The sequence below is a fragment of the Mustela nigripes genome, chromosome 16, assembly GCF_022355385.1.
Source record: "Mustela nigripes isolate SB6536 chromosome 16, MUSNIG.SB6536, whole genome shotgun sequence".
Lineage (NCBI taxonomy): Eukaryota > Metazoa > Chordata > Mammalia > Carnivora > Mustelidae > Mustela > Mustela nigripes.
The window spans coordinates 5,171,131-5,194,347 of NC_081572.1; the positions used below are offsets into that span (position 1 = coordinate 5,171,131).

Here is a 23,217-nt window from a genome sequence, read left to right on the forward strand (position 1 = left end):
CTGGGGAGCTGGAGGCTGATTTGATTCGGTGTTAGACAGTCACGCCAGGAATTCAACTCTTGTTTTTCTTGCAGTGAATCAGTTAGCCTTAATCTCGAGTGTGTGAGAGCCTCCCGTGGTGCTCATTTATTTCCAGGAGAGCTTCTGCAGACCGGAGACATTGGAGACAAAAGCTCAACCGTTTCAGATCTCAGCCTGGCTGCCTTTTGCCTCCTGCCGTGGCAGCCCCTGGTCTCCATCCCTCTCCCCTGCTCAGCTTTGGGACCTGGAGGAGGCTCCCCCCGCTGCTTTTGCTCCCGGTGCTGGAGTCTTAACATCTTTTCCCTCTGGGCCCCCTTCCGCCAGTGACCAGCACCTCCTGGGAAGGGGCCCAGAGTTCTCGGGGAGGCAGGACCGTGGGCTCAGAGCTGCAGTCTCCTGCCTCCTGTCTTGGCTCTCCTGGGCGTTGCCACCACTCATCTAATCTCAAAAATAAGGATGTGAGCTCTGTGGTCAGAGATGAGAGGTCGTCGGCCTGTTCAGTGCTGATTCCTGGCGCCCTCAGTAGTTTAAGCAGTGGCCTCTTTCTGAGGACAGTTGATTGCACACCTGCAAGTAGTGGTTCAAAGAAAATTGTCACCCAGCAGTAACGTGGAGGAGGGGCTGGGCAGGGGCTGCGCGGCCTCTGGGCCTGGTCTTCCATCTCTGTCTCCAGCGCACAACACTGAACCGGGAACAGAGCTTCAGAGACACTCAGCTTCCCTGTTGCTACTGTCAAGGCCCCCTGGTGCCCTCCCCTCCCCCGCTGCACCCCCAGCCTGGGTGACTCCTGGGTCCTCTCTCCAGGACCAGGTTCAGTGGCGTGTCCATGAGACTCAGCCAAAAAGGACTCCAGCCTCTTCGTCCCGCTGGGACGTCGGGCCAGTCTCGGTTCTCCCCCTGCCCTGTTAACCGGAGGGATCCAGCCCTACTTCGTCTCTGTTTTCTGCCCTCAGCTGGGCCTGCCAGCTTATCCCCGGGCTCCAAAGCCAGCACAACGGCTTCCCTCCCCTTTGCTACTTGTCCCGCCTGCCCTCCACCAGCGCTGTAATGGTTCTGGGGAGTGGCTCTGGAGCTGTAGGATTCTTCCAGTTGGGCCAGTGAGAGGAGGGCCTGGAAATGGTGGGGGGGCGCCGCCGGGAAGGCAGCTGTCAGGACGCCTCCCTGGCACTCAATGCGGGAAGAGGCCAGTAAACCGGCACCTCTGTCCACCGCCCCATCTGACTCCAGAAGAGCCACCTGGAGCCACTTCTGGGGGACCGAGTGAGGAGAGGCAGGGAGAAGGCCCAAGTACGGTGGGCTGCCAGGGGGCTCAACCAGACCCCAGGCTGAGCAGCATCTGGAAGCTGATGCTGGGGGCCCTAGGGTGAGGGGCACGGGGGGCATCCCAGCCCCTCGGGAGCTGGTCTGAGACTCTTCGGGGGATCCCAGAGCCACAGACAGGGTGACCCTGAGCCAGCCAGGAAGCTCAGGCAGTGGAACTGCAGGGTTGTCTGCGAGTCGACTGCGTGGTGCTCACTGTTAAATATGGACCCTGTGGGCGCCTGGGTGGCTCAGTGGGTTAAGCCGCTGCCTTCGGCTTGGGTCGTGGTTTCGGGGTCCTGGGATCGAGTCCCACATCGGGAATCTCTGCTTAGCGGGGAGCCTGCTTCCCTTCTTCTATCTCTGCCTGCCTCTCTGCCTACTTGTGATCTCTGTCAAATAAATTAAAAAAAAAAAAAAATGGACCTTGTGCCGGTTGTCCGGGCTAAATGCCCCCAAATGCCCCACAGCAGTGATGGAGGGCGCAGAGCCGAGGCCAGACGGCCCGGGCTGGGGTGGGTGAGAGCTGGGGGTGGGGACGTGCCCGATAGCCTGAGAGCCGGGTGCCCTGTGTGCCTGCAGGTGCTTACTCACCCCCAGCCCGAGCTCTGAGGCCGGGCCTCCGTCCCCGAGCATGTGTGAGCACCTGCCTGTCTGCAGCCCTGTCCCTCCCGGGCCGGCTGTTTCCCCGTCTGGGTGTGATCGCGGGTTCCCTCTGGGTGTGTGGGTATAACAAGTCCAAACCTTCTCTGGGAGTCGGGCAGGCTCGGGCGGCCCGCCCTCTGGGCTGTGCCCTTTCCTCCCAAACTGGTCGTGCAGGAGCAGCCGAGGGTGGGCTGTGTGGGGTGCATGCGTGGCGGCCTGGCCCGCGCTCACTCGCAGCCTCACCTCGGGGAGGGGCCTCCCAGAAACTGCCTTCCCTGGGCCTGACCGCCCCACCTCACCAGAGCCCAGCTAAGCAGCCAGGGAGGACACACGCCTGCCACCGCCACCTGCCTGCACCAGCCGAGCCCCGCCTGAGCCGGCACCTGCCTTTACGACCATGTTCAAGGGTCTGAGCAAAGGCTCCCAGGGGAAGGGGTCCCCTAAGGGCTCCCCAGCCAAGGGCTCTCCCAAGGGCTCCCCCAGCAAGCACAGCCGGTGAGCGGGGCTGGGGCAGCGGACTGGGGCGGGAGTGGTGCCAGGCCCAGGTGCTCTAGCCTCCTGGAGATGGCAGCCCGGAATTCAGGACCAGCCCAGTGCTGGTATTTAGTGTCCCGAGGCCAAAAGTCTGGGGGTGGTGGTGGGGTGGAATGTCTCCCGAGCCCGGACGGAGTTCCGGCCATGGCAGGAGGCCGGGCTGGCGGGGGGCTCGCACACTGTCCAGGGAGCCTGAGGGCCGTGGGTACGGGTGCTCTGCAGGAGACACACTGGATGGAGTGGGGCCAGGGGCCTGGGAGACCGGGGTGCTTGGTTCCCTGTCTGTGACTTGACCTCGAGGCTCCGCTTGGGCTGGGCTGACCCTTGGAACCTGGGCCCTGGGTGGGCAGAAGGACTGAGGCCAAGAGGTGGAGACGGGGAGGCGGGGGAGGACTGGTGCGGGGAGATGGGGCAGGGGTGGGGGGTGGCTGGTGCAGGGGGCCGGGGGGGGGGGGGCCCTCCCCTCCGGCCGTGAGTTTTGGTACAGTGTTGGGGTGACTCTTGTACCGCGTGGTAGGAGGAGAGGGTGATACTGGGAAAGGGGAGGGCCCGCAGGCCAGGACATCCTCAGAGCCTCCCCGGGCTCCCCCAGCTCCCCGCTGGACCCAGCCTGGCCCTCAGCAGCCCCATGGTCCGCAGACAACTTGGCTGCTTCCCTCCCGTTCTTGCCTCTCGCTGGCCTCCGCAGGGCGGAGGAGGCAGATGGGAGCGGAGATGAAAGGCTCATTACCTTGATAGGAATCGGATCGGGGCGATGACACGGAGGCTGGGCTTGTGGGCAGACAGGAAAGACAGCAGTTAAGACTCTCACTGGAGTGACCAGTCCTCCCTGGCGCTCCTCAGCCCTGCCCAGGGCGGAGTGTGCTCCTCCCGGTGGGGGCAGCCTTCCCAGGAGGCCTGGCCTGAGGACAGGTCGCCCAGGGGTCAGGACCTGCAGCTCCCTGTCCCCAGGTAGGCTCCTAGCTGGGGACAGCTGGCAAGTTTGTCGACAGCCCGGCCGGCTCTGGCTGCGGCCCCTCAAACAGCTCACTGCTTCCCTGGTGTGCAACCCTCTGGTTGAACACGTATTTATTGTGTGCCAGGACTGTTCTAGGCACTGAGGATTCCGCCTTACAGAGAACCGACAGCTCCTTGCCTTCATGGTGCCTGCATTCCATGGGGATAAACCCAGCGCGTGTGGACGCCCACTCCAGGCAGGCTGTGCCCTGGATGCCTCCGATGGGTTCATTCTCCAAACACTCGCAGTAGCGCTGCGATGCAGTCAAAGCCCCACTTTACAAGTGAGGAACCTTGAGCACAGAGAGTTTACGTAACTTGCCCAAGGCCACACAGCAGTAGTGCTAGAGAATGAGCAAACCCAGGCTGTTTGGCCACAGAGTTCTTTCAGACTGGGTCTTTACTGGCACTGCCCCTCAGCCTGGGCCCGGGGTGGGCGGTGAGTCTGGAGGGTTGGGGTGGGCTCATCCTTTGACCCCAAGTTCAAGGTCCAGCTCAGGGAAGCCTTCCCCTTCCCCAGGACTGTAACCTCATAGGGTGCTATGCTTATGTGCCTTGGATCACTCTACTTTTATTAGGTCTGTGGGTCCCTAGGCCCCAGAGAGGGAGCTCAGGCACACAGCAGGTGCTGCCTAGAAAGGACCCTAGAGAGTCAGATCAGGCTCATACTCTGCTCCTTGCTGTGTGACTTCGAGCAAGTCAGGTCCTAATCTGGGACTTAATCCTCAAACCTGGGCATGGTCAGTTTACCCCATCTCTCAGTCTCCCCCCCGCCCCGGTGCTGTGCAGCCCCTCCAAACGGTTGTTAGCCTGGCCGTAAGCAAAGCCCAGGGTGGTGACGGGGAGACAGGCCTGGGGTGGGAGGAGGATGGGGGGGGAGACAGCCAGTCCGACGGCCGCTCCCAGAAGCCCAGCCGTGCCGGCTCGGGTATTAGTGGCTCAGCCATGATTCACTCCCAAGGAAGTGGCAGGGAGCCGGGCGGGGTTGGGAACTCGCTGCCAGGACTGTGATGTTGGCCCGCTGCATGGTGCCAGATACACCAGAGACCCCCACTTTCTGAACCCTCACGTGAGGACAGTGCTCCCCCACCTTCAGGGCCGGGTGTCTCGGCCCCTACAGAGAGAGACCAGAGCGCCCCAGGTCCTAGACGCCTCCCGCCCAGGCCGTGACAGCAGCTGGGGGGCAGGACAGGGCAGAGGGAGACAGGAGACCCCGCGCAGGTGGGACAGAGGGCTCTTTTCCAACCACGCCGGCTCTGTCCTCCCCCACCGGCACCCCAGGGCTGCCACCCAGGAGCTGGCCTTGCTCATCTCCCGCATGCAGGCCAATGCCGACCAGGTGGAGAGGGACATCCTGGAGACCCAGAAGAGACTGCAGCAGGTAAGGCCTCAGGGGCAAGCGGTAGGGCGTGGGGGCGTGGGAGGCCCACTAAAGCCCCTGAAAGCCCACTGAGGGCAGCTAAAGGGGGACAGATAATGCTCATCCTTCCCTGCTCCTGGTGGGAGAGAGGCCTCAGCTCTCCTTTTCTGTTGGACTCCTAACTCGGAGGCTTAGAGGGGTTTGGGGGTGGGGCTTGGGTCTCCCCCATGTCCCTGCACCGCCCCACAGGTGCCCTGGGCCTGGCCCTCTGCCGGCGCGGGCGCCAAGGTCGGCGGTGCAGCCTGCGGAGCTCAGGGCGGGGCTCAGGCGGACTGTGATCCCCCGCCTACAGGACCGGCTGCACAGTGAGCAGAGCCAGGCCCTGCAGCACCGGCAGGAGGTGAGCCGCAGCCTGAAGGAGGCCGAGGTGCTGCTGAAGGACCTCTTCCTGGATGTGGACAAGGCCCGGCGCCTCAAGCACCCGCAGGCCGAGGAGATCGAGAAGGAGTGAGTGGGCGCAGCCAGGGCCGGGGCTCTAGCACGAGGCACTGGGGTTCCAGGGCAGCCCCAGACCCGGCCCTGACCTGCTGGCCCCCTCCTTGCCAGCATCAAGCAGCTACACGAGCGGGTGACCCAGGAGTGTGCCGAGTACCGTGCCCTGTACGAGAAGATAGTGCTGCCGCCCGACGTGGGGCCCAGGGTGGACTGGGCGCGCGTGCTGGAGCAGAAACAGGTCAGCGCTGTCCCCCGTGTTGGAGACACCTCCAGGAGCTCAAAGTCACACCTGGCACCATCAGACAACAGAACCGGGCTGTGTGTCGTCAAGGGGCCTGTGGGGGCACTTGCACCTGTGGGAGGGTCTGGGAAGGGAGAGAGCAGAGGAGACAGTGCAGGCCGGGGAGGCTTCCTGCAGGAGGGGGCATATGAAGAGGCCTCAGAGAGGTGGGAGGGCCGAATTAGGCTTTGGGTGAAGTGGTGAGGAGAGGACATTCCAGAGGAAGAAACAGAGGCTCCAGCCTGGGGTGTGGCGGGAAACGGGGTTTTCTGGGCAGGCGGGCGAAGCCAGGTCATGGGCACCCTGGACATCGGGTGAGGAACTGTGCTTTGATGTCAAAACAGAAGGGGTGCCATGATGACAATGTAGGGACAGTGGGGAGGGCATGGGCAGAGGAGGGTGTCACAGGGTCCCAGAGCTAGTGAGAGCTTTCCAGGCAGGAGGTGCCAAGGCCAGGGGGGCAGGAGGCAGGGAAGGGTAGGAAAGTGTTACAGAGGCTGAGTGCTGCGTCCTGGGGACCCGCGGGAGTCAGGGGCCATAGTCACAAAGATGCTCAGGCCTCAGCCCGGGCAAGCGGGCTGCCGTTCCCCGAGGCCGCTCAGCTGGCCTGTCCACCCTCTGCCCAAACGACCGATTCCAGTCCTCCACATGGGGACACAGGGAGGACAAGCACAGGCCTAGCCCGCTGGCTGAGCTGAGCGGTCGGCTCTCCTGCAGAAGCAAGTCTGCGAGGGCCGGTACGGGCCGGGCATGGCGGAGCTGGAGCAGCAGATCGCCGAGCACAACATCCTGCAGAAGGAGATCGAGGCCTACGGGCAGCAGCTCCGGAACCTCATTGGGCCGGTGCGTGACATCCAGCCCCACCTGGCCCTGCAGCCCTCCCCCCACATCCCCCATCAGAGCCGGTGTGGCCCAGCGGGCCCTCTGGGGCAAGGGATGCGGGCTGGGGCGAGGTGAGCGCAGCGTGTGTGGGCTGCCCTCTCCCCCGCGCCCCGCTTCTCACCGAGCCTGCTTTGTGCCCCCCCCCACTGGCCGAGGCAGGACGCAGCTACCATCAGGAGCCAATACCGGGACCTCCTGGTGAGCAGGGGAAGGGCTGGGAGTGGGGCAGACCCGCCTGCCTGCACCCTTGGGGCGCACAGCATCTCTGGGCTCAGGCTGACGGTGTCCCTCGCTACCCCGTCCCCTCCCTGCCCTCCCGAGCACAGAAGGCGGCCTCGTGGCGCGGGCAGAGCCTGGGCAGCCTGTACACGCACCTGCAGGCCTGCACGCGCCAGCTGAGCGCCCTGGCCCAGCAGCAGCAGAGCATCCTGCAGCAGGACTGGAGCGACCTCCTGGCAGACCCCGAAGGCCTGCGGCGGGAGTACGAGGTGGGCGGGGGGAGAGGGGGGCTGGGGGGGCGGGGGGGGGGGGCTTCCTCCACCTGTCCCCTCCTCACCCATGCTCCCGACTGTCCCCGCCCACCCAGCACTTCAAGCAGCACGAGCTGCTGAGCCAGGAGCAGAGCGTGAATCAGCTGGAGGACGACGGAGAGCGCATGGTGGAGCTGGGCCACCCGGCTGTGGGACCCATCCAGGTGCGAGGGACAGATCCCGCCCACTGTCCCAGGGACAGCAGCCCCCTCCTTCGGTGGGGCTGGGGTTGGGGCTTCCCAGGGAGGCTGAGGAGAGAGGGAGACGTGGCCAGGGTCTGGGCAGCGGAGAGGGGCTCGGATCAGGGCGGGTGTGGTCCAAGGGCTCGGTGCCGCTGTCCGCAGACCCACCAGGAGGCCCTGAAGATGGAGTGGCAGAACTTTCTGAATCTGTGCATCTGTCAGGAGAGCCAGCTGCAGCACGTGGAAGCCTACCGCCGGGTGAGCCTGCGGGCGGGAACACGAGGCCTGGCAGGGGAGGCTGTGGCAGGCGGCCGCAGGGCCCCGGGCTGGGCACAGAGGGCCTGGAGAACGCCACACGGTCATCTGGCTCCCAGGGAGGGTTGGTTCTTAAGGGGGGAGAAAACAACTTCCTCTTTTTAAACATACATCACCAATGCACACGGCATATCTAGTAGGGTTACAATTTTATAGCGAGATTGATAAGGAAAAGATAGATGTCCCACAATTCTTCTTAGAAGGGATGATTGTGAAAAGGGGATTGAGAAACATTGACAGAATGCACAACAGTGACTTATTTTATTTATTTTTTGGGGGGTAATTTCCACCTAAAATGTTACATATGCTTTGAGAGGGACAAAAGCCAGAGTTTTTTCCTTCCTTTTTTCTTTTTTTTTTTTTTTTTTTGAGGATTTTTTATTTGACAGACAGAGATCACAAGTAGGCAGAGAGGCAGGCAGAGAGAGAGGAGGAAGCAGGCTCCCCGCTGAGCAGAGAGCCCGATGCGGGGCTTGATTCCAGGACCCTGAGATCACAACCTGAGCTGAAGGCAGAGGCTTTAACCCACTGAGACACCCAGGCACCCCCCCCCTTTTTTTTTAAGATTTTATTTATTATTTGACAGAGAGAGACACAGTGAAAGAGGGAACACAACAGGGGGAAGTAGGAGTGGGAGAAGCAGGCTCCCTGCTGGGCAAGGAGCCTGATGCAAGGGCTCGACCGCAGGACCCTGGGATCATGACCCGAGCCAAAGGCAGACGCTTAATGACCGAGCCACCCAGGCACCCCTTTTTCTTCCTTTTTTAAAAAATATTTTCCTACATAACCACCGTACCATTATCATGCCCACGGACAGGAGTTCTGCCGCATCACCCAGCTGCGGGATGGGTGATCCCAGCTTCAGAGCGTGCTCCCGGCTCCCACTCCAGCCCCGACACCCCGGCACCCACCCCCGGCCCCAGCCAGGACCACTGCAGGTGCTGGAGTGAGCAGGAGAGGGCCGCCTCCCCGTGGGCAGGAAAGACAGAAGCCAAGGTGTTTTATAACACAAAATCAAGTTCAGGGAGCCCCAAAGCCAGTGGAAAAGACCCCACGGCCTGGAAAGCTGACAGCTCCGGGGCCAGGGACAATTTGCGTTTAGCTGGCTTGCAGGGTGGGTGGGCAGTGGGCTGCCCCTGACTGTCCAGGACCTCAGTTCCAGGAAGAGGCCGACTCGGTCAGCCAAACCCTGGAAAAGGTGAACTCCAGCCTGGACACCCAGTACAGCCCAGCCCCTGGAGCGCCCCCTGGTGCCCCCACAGAGCTGCTGCAGCAGCTGGAGGTGAGAGCCCCCCGCCCAGGCCACCTGCATTCCACTCCAGGGATTGGGGCTGGCCCCTGGGTCTGGGCCTCATCCTTCCCAGGCGCTTAGTTCTGCCCTGAGCCCATCCTGGAGGGCAGGAAAAGGATGTCTGCTCCAGCAATAGGGGGTTGCTCTGTTACCAGCAAGCCCGTCCCCGCTCTGGACCTGCTTCCACATGCTGTAGGTAGGCTTCCACGTGCGGTAGGCTTACCTGCTTCCACGTGCCTACCTGCTTCCTCACCTGTAATGTGACAGGGACCCCCCGGGAGAGCTCTGAGCCACTCCCCGCCCCCACTCTAGAGGCCTGAGTGTTGTTAGGCAGCCCCTCCACCCCAACCAGCAGAGTCTGGAATCCTGGGCCCCCTGGAGGGGCTTCTTTGACTTGCCTGACTTAGAGACCCTGTCTCTGTGAAGACCAGACTCCTGGCTCTGGGAGGGGTGGCACGGGATGGGCCTCAAGGGCAGCCTGGGTCCCCACAGGCAGAGAAGAAGCAGCTGGCTGTCGCAGAGAAGACCATTAAAGACCTGCAGCGGCGGAGCCAGCAGGTGGCACCTCTGCCGCAGCGCAGGAACCCGCCCCAGCAGCCCCTGCATGTGGACAGCATCTGTGACTGGGACTCAGGAGAAGTACGTGCTCGGCCCACCCCGCCCCCGCCCTGCCCCCTCCAGTCCCACCCCCTCCCCTGGGCCCCCAGCCCCACCGTTCCCCAGCCCTGCCCGGCCTCTGGCCTGTCCCCACCCCTCCCCCATCTTGGCCTTATTCCTTCCCTATTCCCGGCACTGAACCTCCACGAGCCCCTCCCCACCTGTCCCCCAGGTGCAGCTGCTGCGGGGTGAGCGGTATTTGCTGATGGACAACACTGACCAGCACACCTGGGTCGTTCAGGGCCCAGGTGGGGAGACCAAACGTGCCCCAGCCGCCTGCTTCTGCATCCCGGCTCCGGACCCTGAAGCCGTGACCAGAGCCTCCAAGTGGGTCTCCCTGGGGCTCCTCGGGCAGGAGGCAGGCTGTGGGCCCAGACCAGGTCCTGTGCTGTTTGAGGCCATTGCCTGGCCTCCTCCTGGACCTGTGACTCCTGGGGTGGGGCGGAGGGCTTGGAGAGAGAGGAGAGACATCCTTCTCTGATCTCCTCCTTGTTCTAGGTTGGCCTCGGAGCTGCAGGCCCTGAAGCAGAGACTGGACACAGTCCAGAGCCACCTGGTGGCCAGCGCTACGCAGCCCCTACAGACTGGCCAGCAGGGTACTGAGGGCCGGCCGGGGACTTGGTGGGGGGTTTGTTGGCCACTGTGGGGGGGTTGCGATGGGCAGGTGATCATCCTGGATTAGGGACTCCTGCTAGGGGAGTCCAACTCTTGGGTCGGCAAGCCCCTAGCATTGTCCCTCCCCTGGTTAGGCCCTGCCTTCTGTCCCTCTCCCTTCCTACCCCCCACAGGACGCTCTGGGGGCACCCAGGGGAGAGCTGCTCCTCAGGCAGATGGGCCTCGGACCCTCACGGCTCCCTATGCCCCCAGCTCCCACTGGCTCAGCCCCAGCAGACCCACAGGCCCAGAAGCTCCTGACGCAGATGACCCGGCTAGACGGAGACCTGAAGCAGATAGAGAAGCAGGTGCTGGCCTGGGCCCGAGCCCCGCTGAGCCGCGAGACACCCCTGCAGGACCTGGAGGGCCGCATCCAAAGCCACAAGGTGGGTGGGTGCGAGGACGGCGGGGAGGAGAAGCAGTCCTGTGCTGGGGGTGTGCGAACTAAGGATGAAGCGAGTGTGAGAGCAGCCGCAGGGACCCGGGGCAAGGAAGGGAGTGGACAGTCCAGGGCTCCAGTCCCGGCTCCTTCACGGACCAGCTCTGTGATGTTGGCAAGTCACTTAACCTCTCTGGGCCTCGGTCTCCTTGTCACCAAAGACACACAATAATACCCAGCTCATCCGAACGAGGTGCGCTAAGACCCCGGAAGGTTCCAGAGTGGCAGGGCCCAGAGTAAAGGCCCTGTAGCCTGCACTAGAGAGGCGTTCTGGTGACCGTCTGAGAGCGGCAAGGAAGCCCGAGTGTCTTCAGGGGGATTTCTCCTGGAGGCAGCTGGGGGCGCCTCCCTGGCCAGGAAGCCGCATGTGGACGCCGTCAGCAGGAACTCCTTCTTTGTCCCTCCGCACGCCTGGGGCGGGGGGTGCAGTTTGGGTTCCGTCCTTCCTAACCGGTGGTTTGGTTTGGGTTTGGTTCCTAAATTTCCCAGTCATGGCTCAGCAGAGCCGGCACCGATGGCTTTCAGAGCGGATGAGCGGACGACGAGGGACAGAATAACCCTATGTGGACAGAGCTCAGGCTTTGCTGTCTGACCTGGGGCGATGGCGCAGGACAGTGACGTTCTGTGCAGCGCACAGCGACACGGGGTCACGCTGCTTCCTCCCATCATTCTTCAGATGAGGAGACGGGCTCGGCCAGGCTGACTGGCCCGTAGTCATCCACATGAGGACTCTTGGGGCCAGGACTGTCCCCGGGTCTGGGGCCTGCGCCCAGGCTCTCCCCCACCACACTCTGAGGCCCGGTGGGCAGGGTCGGGTTGACCCAGCAGGAAGGAGACCAACCCTGTCCCTCTCTGCCCCAGGACACAGCCCAGCGGCTGCAGGGCCTGGGAGCGGAGAAGGAGGCAGCCCAGCGGGAGTGTGAGGCGTTTCTGTCTGCCCAGCCCGTGGGCCCCTCTGCCCTGAACCTGCCCGTGACCCTCAACAGTGTCAAGAACAAGTACAACGATGTGCAGGTTCTCTGCAACCTCTACGGGGAGAAGTGAGTGCTCTGGGGACTGGGGAAGGGGACAGCTGGGTGGCCCTGGGGGGTGCGGCTGAGGAAGCACCTGACCTTGGGCCCCCTGGAGACAGAGCCAGAGCAGCCCTGGGGCTGGAGCGCCAGATCCAGGATGCGGACAGGGTCATCCGAGGCTTCGAGACCACCGTGGCGCAGGAGGCCCCCATCCCCGCCGGCCCGGGCGCCCTGCAGGACAGGGTCAGCGAGCTGCAGGTGAGGGGCCGGGTGGCCTCCCGGGGGCAACAGGCCACCGCCTCACCAAGCATTCATGGGCGGGCGGGGTCACATGGCGACTCGTGGAACCCTGAGGGTGCATGGCGTCGTGTCCCCTCCTCTCCCAGCGCCTGCGGAGGGAGCTGCTGGAACGGCAGGCCTGCGTGCTGGGGCTGCACCGGGAGCTGAAGGCCACTGAGCACGCCTGCGGCGCCCTGCGGAACAACTTCCATGAGTTCTGCCAAGACCTGCCTCGCCAGCAGCGCCAGGCGAGGGCCCTCACCGACCGCTACCACGCTGTGGGGGACCAGCTGGACCTGCGGTGAGTGGCTGGGCCATCGGGGCTCGGGGCATGCCCCACAGCGCACAGCGGCTGCTGCCCCTGAGCTGTGTGACCTTGGACTGGTGACTTCGCCTCTCTGAGGCTGGTTCCCTCGACTCTGAAACGGGGTAGTAACAGTCTCCCAGGGTAAGCCCACCCACCTCCCTGCCTGGGACGGTCTGGTCCGTCCCTGAACGCCCAGCTCCAATGCAGGCCCAGAGTGAGGGGATCAGTCCGGTGGGTCACTCGGCCCTTCTGACTCATCCCGGGCAGGGAGGCGCCCCCCAGCCCCCTCCGTGAGCCCCTCACCTGTCCACACAGGGCAGCGCTCACCTCCGCTCCGGGCCTCCTCCTCCCGCAGGGAGAAGATGCTGCAGGATGTCGGCCTCACCTACCAGCAGTTCAAGAACTGCAGGGACAACCTGAGCTTCTGGCTGGAGCACCTGCCCCGCGCCCAGGTGCGGCCCGGCGAGGGGCCCAGCCAGATTGCCTACAAGCTGCAGGCACAGAAGGTGAGGAGCTGGGGCTGCCTGGGGGGCGACCTGGGGGGCACGTGGCCCCCTAGTAGCCAGTGTTCTAAGAGGCCTCAGAGCTCAGACCACAGACCCTCGGGGTGACCACCAACCCCCCACCCCCACTCTAAATGCTCCGCCTGGCAAGGCCGTGTCCATCTGGTCTGAGGTGGGCAGCGAGCTCTATGCTCCTGGGGGTTCCAACTCCTACCGTGTCCCTTTCCCCATCCTTGCCAGTCCCCGGCTATGTACTGGCCATGAACCAGAGGCTGCAGGTCCGGCCGGATGGCGAGCAGCCCAGTCTGCCGGGGGAGGCCAGTGCACCACAGGCCATGAGGCTGCTGAGTGCTCTGGTGGAGAGAGAGCCCGCGGCAGGACACGTGGGGGCAGGATGAGAGGTCTGGAGGGCGAGGGCCTGGGGCTGCAGGAGGATGACAGTGAGGGGTGATGTCAGGAGGGCGGCTTGGGACATTCTTAGAGCTGCCTGCTGATTAGGAGGCTGAAGAACAAGTGGGACAGAGCAGGGGTTCTCAGAGGGTGGTCCCTGGACCCACAGCACCAGCATCACCGAGACACTTAGACATGCACATTCTTGGGGCCCCGCCAGATCTGCCCAGAGACTCTGGGGTTGGGACGGGGCCTTGCGTCTCTGTTTTAACAGACTCTCTAGGCGGCTGTGAGGCACAGCGCTGGGTGAGAACCTCCGCCTTCTAGAACCTGAGTCGGAGGGGCACTAGGCGGAAGGAAGGGACTCTGCCAAAGCGGAAGGAAGAATTTCTGGAGAGGATCATGCCTGGAAAGGCAGTTTTCCGGGCGACCTCCTGCCCCTGTGGGGCGCTGGTGGCACCCAAGGCCCCTGCAGGGGAGACTGGGTGAGCGCTGTTTGCTGACCTCCCTGACTGTCACTTCCTCCCTGGCAGAGGCTGCAACAGGAGATCCAGGGCCGAGAGCAGGATAGGGCCATGGTGTCCCGCCTCTCCCAGGACCTGCAGGCAGCTCTGCAGGTGAGCACGTTCCTTCCTCTCCCCTCCCCCCTCCTGCCAGTCCCCTGCTCTACCACCCCCAGCCACCGACGTGAGCCTGTCATCCTTCCCTCCCTGCTCAGGACTATGAGTTGCAGGCAGACACCTACCGCTGCTCCCTGGAGACTACGGAGGCAGGGTCAGCTCCCAAGAGAGCCCGAGTGGTTCCGCTGCAGGAGAGCATCCGGGCGCAGGTGAGACGGGGCAGGCCGGTGGGGCTTGGTGTCCCCTCTGGCACAAGCTCTGCAGCTGCTAGGGCTGGAGCGGACCCTGCCCTCCTCTGACCTTCCTTCGGCCTCTCTAGGAGAAGAGCCTGACAAAGGCCTACACGGAGCTCGCGGCTGCCCACCAGCAGCAGCTGCGCCAGCTGGAGTTTGCCAGAAAGATGCTGGAGAAGGTATGGCGGCAGCAGCCCCTGCGTCCCCTTACCAGGCAGCCCGGGCTGCTCGCTGACCCAGCCCTCTCTTCCTTTCCTCCTAGTCCCGCAGCCCGCAGCCCCAGGGTCTGAGCGGCTGGGGGGGGCGCGGACAGGGGGAGCAGCTCCCCACCTCCTCCCATTGTCCCAGCAGCTGGTATCCAGCGCAGAGTCAGGCCCTGGAGAGGTCATTCAGGGCGGTCACAGCTTCACCACTGGGCAGTCCACTGGTGGGGACAGGAGAAAATCCCCCCATCTTCAGCCTTAGGTAGAACTGGCCACAACGGCCACCTAGGTCTCCATGCCTGGGGGACCAGGAGACAGAAGCCCTCTGTGACTCTCCAAGTCTGGCTGAAGGACTTGCCAGCTTTTTCCTACCCAGAGGAGTGTGGGCCCATGTCCGGGAGCCTAGGTGGAAGGAGAGGGGAGAATGTTTGGAAAGGAGGCCTGTCCTGTTCGCACGTTCTAGTGCAAACTCTGCCCAGACACGGCCTTGTATCCTAACGTCATGGGCCCAAAGGGTCCTCTCAGTCCTGCATCCAAACACCTCTGGTCTGCAGCGCCAGTCCCTGGGACCTACCAGAAGTCCCCGGAAGCAGGGAGGGGTCTCTGATCTCAGGGTGGGGTGGGGCTGGTGGAAACGGGGCTCATCCCCCCCCCCATCTTCCCTTCTTCCTCTCACTCTGCAGAAGGAGCTCAGTGAGGATATCCAGGTGACCCATGGCGCACAGCAGGGGTCTGCGGGCCCGGCCCGAGCAGGGAGGGAGTCAGAGGCCCTGAAGTCGCAGCTGGAGGAGGAGAGGAGGCGGGTGGCCCAGGTGCAGCAGCAGCTGCAGGAGCAGAGGGACCAGCTGCTGCAGCTGAGGACACAGCGGCCCGTGGAGAGGCTGGAAGAGAAGGAGGTGGTGGAGTTCTACCGGGACCCCCAGCTGGAGAGCAGCCTGTCCAGGGCGCGGTCCCAGCTGGAGGACGAAGGCAAGAAGCGGGCCAGCCTGCAGGCAGACCTGGAGGCCGCGGCCCAGAAGGTCGTCCAGCTGGAGAGCAAGAGGAGGGCCATGCAGCCCCACCTGCTGACCAAGGAGGTCACCCAGATCGAGAGGGACCCCGGTCTGGAGAGCCAGGCGGCCCAGCTCAGCGGCGAGATCCAGCACCTGCGCGGGGAGAACGCCGCCGTCTCGGCCCGGCTAGAGGCGCTGAAGAAGGAGCTGCTGGCCCTGGAGCAGAAGGCGCCGAGCGTGAAGGAGAAGGTCGTGGTGAAGGAAGTGGTCAAGGTGGAGAAGGACCTGGAGATGCTCAAGGCAGCCCAGGCCCTGAGGCGGCAGGTGGAGGAGGACGCGGGGCGGAGGAAGGCGGCGGCCGACGCGGCCGCCCAGCTGCAGGCTCGCATTAGGGAGCAAGAGCGCGCCATCGGCGCCGTGGAGCCCAAGGTGATCGTGAAGGAGGTGAAGACGGTGGAGCAGGACCCGGGCCTCCTGGAAGAGGCGTCCAGGCTGAGGGGCCTCCTGGAGGAGGCCCGGAGCAGGGACGCGGCGCTGGCGCGGGAGCTGGAGGACCTGCGCGCCAAGTGCAGCGCGTTGGAGAAGCAGAAGCCCAAGGTGCAGCTCCAGGAGCGCGTGCACGAGACCTTCCAGGTGGCCCCCGAGACGCAGCAGGAGATGGCGCGGCTCCGGGCGCAGCTGCAGGAGACGGCGGGCAGGAGGAGCCGCGCCGAGCAGGAGGTGGAGGGGCTGCTGCCCGACCTGGCCGCGCTCCGGGCCCGGAAGCCCACGGTGGAGTACAAGGAGGTGACCCGGGAGGTGGTGAAGCACGAGCGGAGCCCCGAGGTGCTGCGGGAGATCGACCGCCTGAAGGCCCAGCTCAACGAGCTCGTCAACGGCAGCGGGCGGGCCCGGGAGCAGCTCATCCGGCTGCAGGGGGAGCGCGATGAGTGGCGGCGGGAGCGGTCCAAGGTGGAGACCAAGACGGTGAACAAGGAGGTGGTGCGCCACGAGAAGGACCCGGTCCTGGAGAAGGAGGCCGAGCGGCTGCGCCAGGAGGTGCGAGAAGCCGCCCAGAAGCGGCGGGCCGCCGAGGACGCCGTCCACGAGCTGCAGAACAGGTACCTGCTGCTGGAAAGGAGGCGGCCAGAGGAGAAGGTGGTGGTGCAGGAGGTGGTGGTCACCCAGAAGGACCCCAAGCTCCGCGAGGACCACAGCCGGCTGAGCCGCAGCCTGGACGAGGAGGCGGGCCGGCGGCGGCAGCTGGAGCGCGAGGTGCAGCAGCTGCGGGCGGCCGTGCAGGAGCAGGAGAGCCTGCTCAGCTTCCGCGAGGACCGGAGCAAGAAGCTGGCCGCCGAGAGGGAGCTGCGGCAGCTGACCCTCAGGATCCAGGAGCTCGAGAAGCGGCCTCCCGTGGTGCAAGAGAAGATCATCATGGAGGAGGTGGTCAAGCTGGAGAAGGACCCGGCTCTGGAGAAGTCCACAGAGGCCCTGCGGCAGGACCTGGACCAGGAGAAGACGCAGGTAACAGAGCTGCACCGGGAGTGCAAGAACCTGCAGGTCCAGATCGACGTCCTCCAGACCACCAAGTCGCAAGAGAAGACCATCTATAAGGAGGTGATCAGGGTGGAGAAGGACCGGGTGCTGGAGGGCGAGCGGTCCCGGGCGTGGGAGGCGCTCAACAGGGAGCGCGCGGCCCGCCAGAGCCGGGAGGAGGACGTGCGGCACCTCCGGGAGCGGCTGGACCGGGCGGAGGCGCTGGGTCGGACCTGGGCCCGGGAGGAGGCTGAGCTCCACAAGGCCCGGGACCAGGCGGACCAGGAGCGCCGGCAGCTGCGGCAGGAGCTGCGGGAGCTGGAGAGACAGAAGCAGCAGAAAGTGCTGCAGCTGCAGGAGGAGGCAGAGCTGCTGAACCAGAAGACGGAGAGCGAGCGCCAGAAGGCGGCCCAGCGGGGCCAGGAGCTCTCGCAGCTCGAGGCGGCCATCCTCTGCGAGAAGGACCAGATCTATGAGAAGGAGAGGACCCTCCGGGACCTCCACGCCAAGGTGAGCAGGGAGGAGCTCCACCAGGAGACCCAGACGCGAGAGACCAACCTTTCCACCAAGATCTCCATCCTCGAACCTGACACCGGCAAGGACATGTCCCCGTATGAGGCCTACAAGAGGGGCGTCATCGACCGAGGCCAGTACCTCCAGCTCCAGGAGCTCGAGTGCGACTGGGAGGAGGTCACCACCTCGGGCCCCTGTGGCGAGGAGTCCGTGCTCCTGGACCGCAAGAGCGGGAAGCAGTACTCCATCGAGGCCGCCCTGCGCTGCCGGCGCATCTCCAAGGAGGAGTACCATCTCTACAAGGACGGCCACCTCCCCATCTCCGAGTTCGCGCTGCTCGTGGCCGGGGAGACTAAGCCCAGCTCCTCACTCTCCATTGGCTCCATCATCTCCAAGTCCCCGCTCGCCTCCCCTGCCCCCCAGAGCCCCGGCTTCTTCTCTCCCAGCGTCTCTCTCGGGCTCGCCGATGACAGCTTCCCCATCGCCGGCATCTATGACACAACCACAGACAACAAATGCACCATCAAGACGGCCGTGGCCAAGAACATGCTGGATCCCATCACCGGGCAGAAGCTGCTGGAGGCCCAGGCGGCCACCGGGGGCATCGTGGACCTCCTCAGCCGGGAGCGCTACTCCGTGCACAAGGCTATGGAGAGGGGGCTGATCGAGAACTCCTCGACGCAGAGGCTGCTCAACGCCCAGAAGGCCTTCACCGGCATCGAGGATCCCGTCACCAAGAAGAGGCTGTCGGTGGGCGAGGCCATTCAGAAGGGCTGGATGCCGCAGGAGAGCGTGCTCCCGCACCTGCAGGCGCAGCACCTGACTGGGGGGCTCATCGATCCCAAGAGGACCGGCCGCATCCCTGTCCCCCAGGCCGTGCTCTCCGGAATGATCAGCGAAGAGCTGGCCCAGCTCCTGCGGGAGGAGGCCAGCTACGAGAAGGATTTGACAGACCCCATCTCCAAGGAGCGCATAAGCTACAAGGAGGCCATGGGGCGCTGCCGGAGAGACCCCCTGAGCGGCCTGCTGCTGCTCCCCGCCACGCTGGAGGGGTACCACTGCTACCGCCCCGCCTCGCCCCGGCTGCTGCGCTGCCGGCGCTGAGGGGCCCAAGCAGTCGTGGGGAGCGCGTGTGGTGGGGAGGGGGACGCAGGCACCCCTTACCCCAGAGCAGCCCAACCCGAGGGGGCGGGCCTTCCCTCTGTCTGATCACGGTGCTATTACTCAAAAGTTTGTGGTGTTGGGCCCCCTCCCCTAACTCTGATGCCCAGTCCATCCCCAGATCCCGAGATCAGCACAGCTGTTTTACCTATCCCCCCCCCACCACCCAGTGCTTCCAATAAACGAATTCTCCCAGCGTCTAGTGCACATTTGGGAATGCAGAATTGATTTGTCTGAGCCACGAGCACAAGGGACAGATGGCTTGGGGTCCTTCCCAGGTGGGATGTGGACACGCCAACCAGTCCTGCCAAGGGAACAACAGGTGCCTGCAGGGGCTTCAGCTCCCTGGACCCGGGAGGGCATGTTGCCAGGTCATGGGAAGATCATGAACAGCCTCTCCCCATCACCTCTGTTCTGGGTCTCTCGGGTCGGGCCGGGAATGCTTTCCGGCTCTCTGTCTACCTCCCCCTCGTCTGCAAGTCCCTGGTTACCCCTTGAGGAGAAAAACACTGGAAAATTCAGGAATACATCACTTTTATTTCCTGTTCTTAAAACCAGAGGCAAACAAACGTTAAGTATATGCTAAGTACAAGACGACGACTCAGAACAGGTACGCACACTCTCACCCACGCCGCGATCGGGGAAAATGTCCTCTCTCCCTTGCCCCGCTTCCTGTTTAACTTGCTTTCTTCCCTGGAATGCAACTCTTCCCCCCAAAACATTTTAAAGCCATAATGACCAGCAGGGGGCACCCTTTCGCTGGGGCAGGGGCGGGGCGGGGCGGGGCAGGGCTGGCGGGTCTGGCTCTATCCTGCTGCCAGCTGGAGCAGGCTTCGCGCTCACCTGGGCGACTCTTGTTCCAGAGCCCAGGGACACATTCTCTATCGATCCCCCGTGCCCCCATCTGGAAATGGCAACGTCAAACCAACCAACAACACGGGAACTTGCTAACCTGTGGGCAGAACTAACTCAAACTCAGCCCTCTGGTGGCCAAGGCCAAACTCAGAGCTTTGCTGTTCTCTTCCTGGGGCAGTGGGTTGGGGAGGCAGCAGGGGCAGCGGCTGGAGAGAGGCTGGGAGGCTCGGGCCTTCTCAGCGGCAGAACCGCTCCAGCACGCACTGGTGGGGTGCCGGGGGGGTCCCCGTGGACGAGAAGTATGGATGCACAAGGGCGGCCTTGGCTGAGATCCGCCGGCTGGGGTCGTACTGCAGGAGTTGCTGGGGAGGAAGGAGGAGGAGCAAACACTGAGCCCTGGGGGTGGCCACGCCGGGAAAGGAGATGCCCTCCAGGCCCCAGGTGGCGGGCCCCGAGCCCCAGAACAGCTGCCTTCAAACTAGAACTGCGTGTAACCACTGCCTCCGGGCTCACCAGCCAGTTCTGGCCACTCCCAGGATCCGGGGACAAGGAACTAGTTCTAGGCCGGCCCGGAAAGTCATCCCCGGCTCCGTTAAGACTAGAGGCTGAGTCCGTCCACCTTCTTCCCACGGGGTTCCCTGGCCTCTGTGCCTGCTTCTGCTGCAGACAGACTTCTCTCTCTAGGTTCCAGGAAGGAGAGGGTCAAACCTGTCTCGGGAACATATTAGGAACTCTAAGACTCAGCTAGGCTGTGGAAGGACCCCTTGCCTGGCGGTAGCCGGATGGAGCCCTAAGAGCCTGGGCTGGAGGCATACGCCTTCCTGCTGGCGCTGGGCTGGTAGACACACACAGGCCCCTGGAAAGATGAAAATACTGCCCTGCCTTCTTCTGGCCCAACACTAGATTAAAGAGACAGATGTGGTCCCGAGTCTTTGCGGGCAATGGACAGTTCTGCCGGAGGCCTTCTGGGTAGTCTGGCCTGGGCCAGCCCAGTAGGTCAGGATGGTGCTATAGCATAGGGTAGCTTGGACTGTGGCAGGGGCCCAGAGAGCAGGAAACAGCCTCACGGGAAGAGCAGTGACTATGCAAGGAGGCGTGCTCCCCACCGGCAGAAGCTCACAGAAAAAGGGTAAGAATTGGGCACCTGGGTGACACAGTTGAGCGTCTGCCTTTGGCTCTGGGTCTCAATCCCAGGGTCCTGGGATGGAGCCTCGTGTCGGGTTCTCTGCTCATCTGGGAGCCTGCTTCTCCCTCTCCCCCCTGCTCTCTTTCTCTCTCTCTCAAATAAATAAATAAAAATCTAAAAAAAAAAAAAAAAAAAGGTGGGGGTGCCTGGGTGGCGCGGTGGGTTAAAGCCTCTGCCTTCGGCTCAGGTCATGGTCCCAGGGTCCTGGGATCGAGTCCCGCATCGGGCTCTCTGCTCGGCAGGGAGCCTGCTTCCTCCTCTCTCTCTCTGCCTGCCTCTCTGCCTACTTGTGATCTTTCTCTGTCAACTAAATAAATACAATCTTTAAAAAAATAAAAATAAAAATAAATAAATAAATAAATAAATAGGGTGGGGGACAAGTATCAGAGCATAAAAACAAAAGCTAATCAGAAGAAAGATGTTTTAAAAGGACACGTGAATGCTGGACTTGTCCAGGAAGGAGCCTCCGGGTTGAACGATCAAGAGAGACAGGGACAAGCTGGCTGTGTTCAGGGTCAGAAAAGAGTCCCCGCTGGACTCAGGGGGCTCTGGGGCGACACAGGGTCGGCTGACAGAGACACTTCTGGTGGCGCAGTGGCCGCTCTTGCCCTCCCCTGCCCCCCTCCTGGACCTACCATGAGCAGGTCCTTGCCCTCTGGTTCCAGACTGGGCACGATCTCCTCCAGCCCCTTCCTGGTCCACTTGGGGAAGCTGCCCTTATAGTCGGGCAGCTGGGTGACCCCTGGCCACACGGCTTCACTGGGTGTCCCCAGGGTCCGAAAGATTCGGAAGAGCTGGTCAATCTCAGAGTCACCAGGAAACAGGGCTCTGCGGGTCACCTGAAATGAGAAAGAGGAGGTGTGGGGTCCAGTCCCTCCTCTAATCCTACAGAATCCAACCCCAGATAAGGTAAGTTTCCCAGGGCTGTGCTAAGAATCCCGGCTTTTTCCTGGAATACGGTTTGCTTCCTTAGTCACGCAGCCAGTCCCAAACACCCAAGGCCACCTCTCTCAGGAGAATGGGAGTCCCAGCCCTACCCCAGCAGGACCCTGCCTGCGGCCTCCCGTGGCCACATCTGTCCCTCCCTCTACCATCTCGGCAAAGATGCAGCCGATGCTCCAGACATCCACGGCCGTGGAGTAGAACTTGCTGCCCAAGAGGATCTCGGGGGCGCGATACCAGAGCGTCACCACCTGTGGGGGCGAGAAAGCAGTGCCAGTGGGGCGGCCGAGTGCCCCGGTGATGCCCCCTTCAGCTGGCCTCCTCCTCCCGCCTGTGCGGCAGTACCTCGTGGGTGTAGGTGCGCAGGGGCACCCCGAAGGCTCGAGCCAGTCCAAAGTCTGCCAGCTTGATGGCACCCAACTCATTGATGAGCAGATTCTGGGGCTTCAGGTCTCGGTGGATGACCCGATGCGAGTGGCAGAAATTCACGCCCTGCAGCAGCTGGAAGAGGTAGCTCTGCCCGAGCGAGAGTGAGCGGAGTGGGGTTGGCGGTGAGCGGAAGCCGGGCTGGCTGGGCGCGGCGTTCCAGGCCTCCCACCGGCCTTCCCTCGCTACCTTGACCGAGCGCAGCGGCAGCTCGGAGGCTGGGGCCGAGTCCATGTACTTCTTCAGGTCCTGGCTGAGGAACTCAAACACCAGGTAAAGCTTCTTCTCACTGTGCACCACGTCCAGCAGCCTGGCCGGGGGACACCGGTCACTACGCGGCCCCCCGGGCGGACCCGGCCTCCCCACCTCCTTGCCCACCTCACCTGACGATGTTGGGGTGCTTAAGCTCTTTGAGCAGGGAGATCTCCCTGATGGCCGTGCTGGGGACTCCCTCCGTTTCCCTGCGGGAAAGGAGGGGAGGGCAGTGGAGGCTTCTGCCCCGAGGGAGTCCCCGTGTGTTCCGTGTTCCGAAAGAAGGGCCTGGCCCCCAGCAAGAGGGCCCTGGGCGAGGTGTGGCCGGGAGGACGGCGAGGGCTGCCCCCCGTGTCCCCCACCGCCGTCTCCCATGTCCCCTCCACCGCCCCCACCCGCACGGGCAGACGCGGAGCTGCGCGTAAGGCCCTGAGGTGAGAGACAGGGGTCGCCCGCTAGCGGGAGGAGGGGTCTGGTGTCTCCGGGGCCGTGGCGGCACTCACAGATCCAGCCTGATCTTCTTGAGGGCCACAAGCTGCCCGGTCTCCTTGTTCTTGGCCTTATACACCACCCCGTAGGTGCCCTCTCCGATCTTCTCTACCTTCTGGAACACATCCATAGCCGCAGAGCTGCCCAGGAAACAGAGGGCGCCTGGGGCATTCACCGCCACACCCAGCACCCCTGCTGCCCCTCCGGCCCCCACAGAACACCCTGCCCAGCCCCCACCCGGGCCCAGCCTCCCACTGTCCCACCCCCCAATCCCCAGGAACCAGCCCAGCCCAGGCCTCCCCCAGCCCAAGCAGGAAGGCACCCGGCTACGGGGCGCAGGAGGGCCCAAACTTCTCAGCAGGGCCCCTGCCTTGGGCCCTGCCAGGCCCAGGCTCTGGGGGCCAAGGCTTCCCAGAAGGGTGGCCTGGGGGGCTGGAGTCAGCCCCAGGACAGAGGTCAGGGGTCAGGAAGGGTTTCTAGAGCCACAGCCCTGCCCTAGGCCGCACGGCCAGGCTGAGGGGCCATGCCCCGACCTTCTGGGATAGCCCGGCCTTCTCTGAGGGCAGAAGTTCAGTGGGGACAGCCCCCCTGCATCTGGAGCCCACCCCCAGGGCCCATGGGGGAACCTAGCACCCTTCCCACAAACCCCAGCCCAGAATTCACCAGAAACCCTGTGCTCCAGGGGCCTCACTGCTGGCAGGCTGCCGGCTCCACGGCTCCCCCTCCTGGCCCCCGCCGGCGCTGCACCACATGCACAC

The 23,217-nt window shown here is 63.7% G+C and overlaps 2 protein-coding genes across 3 annotated transcripts; one reads left to right on the forward strand and one right to left on the reverse strand.

The window, feature by feature from the left end:
- Positions 1-2,137: 2,137 nt before the first annotated feature.
- EVPL (envoplakin) lies at positions 2,138-18,516 on the forward strand. Of its 2 annotated transcripts, none has more exons than XM_059380760.1 (22): positions 2,138-2,460; positions 4,777-4,876; positions 5,208-5,362; positions 5,462-5,588; positions 6,348-6,473; positions 6,672-6,710; positions 6,839-7,000; positions 7,099-7,206; positions 7,387-7,482; positions 8,696-8,821; positions 9,323-9,469; positions 9,660-9,814; positions 9,986-10,083; positions 10,355-10,527; positions 11,442-11,620; positions 11,713-11,851; positions 11,980-12,173; positions 12,535-12,685; positions 13,606-13,689; positions 13,791-13,901; positions 14,012-14,104; positions 14,812-18,516. In XM_059380760.1, exons 1-22 carry the CDS (start codon positions 2,363-2,365, stop codon positions 18,250-18,252), a joined length of 6,102 nt encoding a protein of 2,033 aa, XP_059236743.1. In that variant the 5' UTR covers positions 2,138-2,362; the 3' UTR covers positions 18,253-18,516. The 2 variants fall into 2 exon arrangements, with proteins under 2 accessions (XP_059236743.1, XP_059236744.1); XM_059380761.1 differs by lacking the exon at positions 2,138-2,460 and adding an exon at positions 3,765-3,779.
- A 114-nt stretch (positions 18,517-18,630) lies between these two features.
- Positions 18,631-23,211, reverse strand: CDK3 (cyclin dependent kinase 3). Its single transcript, XM_059379580.1, has 8 exons — positions 23,123-23,211; positions 22,474-22,599; positions 22,102-22,179; positions 21,908-22,028; positions 21,638-21,808; positions 21,442-21,543; positions 20,986-21,189; positions 18,631-19,526 (listed from the first exon to the last, which is right to left on the reverse strand). Exons 1-8 carry the CDS (start codon positions 23,209-23,211, stop codon positions 19,401-19,403), a joined length of 1,017 nt encoding a protein of 338 aa, XP_059235563.1. The 3' UTR covers positions 18,631-19,400.
- Between the last annotated feature and the right edge of the window lie 6 nt (positions 23,212-23,217).

Coding starts and splice junctions, on each gene's coding strand:
- EVPL (XM_059380760.1), top strand. CDS start 2,363: ATGTTCAAGGGTCTGAGCAAAGGCTCCCAGGGGAAGGGGTCCCCTAAG. Junction 11,852..11,979: donor ACAGGGTCAGCGAGCTGCAG/GTGAGGGGCCGG, acceptor CTCCTCTCCCAG/CGCCTGCGGAGGGAGCTGCT. Junction 12,686..13,605: donor ACAAGCTGCAGGCACAGAAG/GTGAGGAGCTGG, acceptor CCTCCCTGGCAG/AGGCTGCAACAGGAGATCCA.
- CDK3 (XM_059379580.1), bottom strand. CDS start 23,211: ATGTGGTGCAGCGCCGGCGGGGGCCAGGAGGGGGAGCCGTGGAGCCGG. Junction 21,190..21,441: donor GCTGCATCTTTGCCGAGATG/GTAGAGGGAGGG, acceptor TTCTCATTTCAG/GTGACCCGCAGAGCCCTGTT. Junction 19,527..20,985: donor AGGGCAAGGACCTGCTCATG/GTAGGTCCAGGA, acceptor CTTCCTCCCCAG/CAACTCCTGCAGTACGACCC.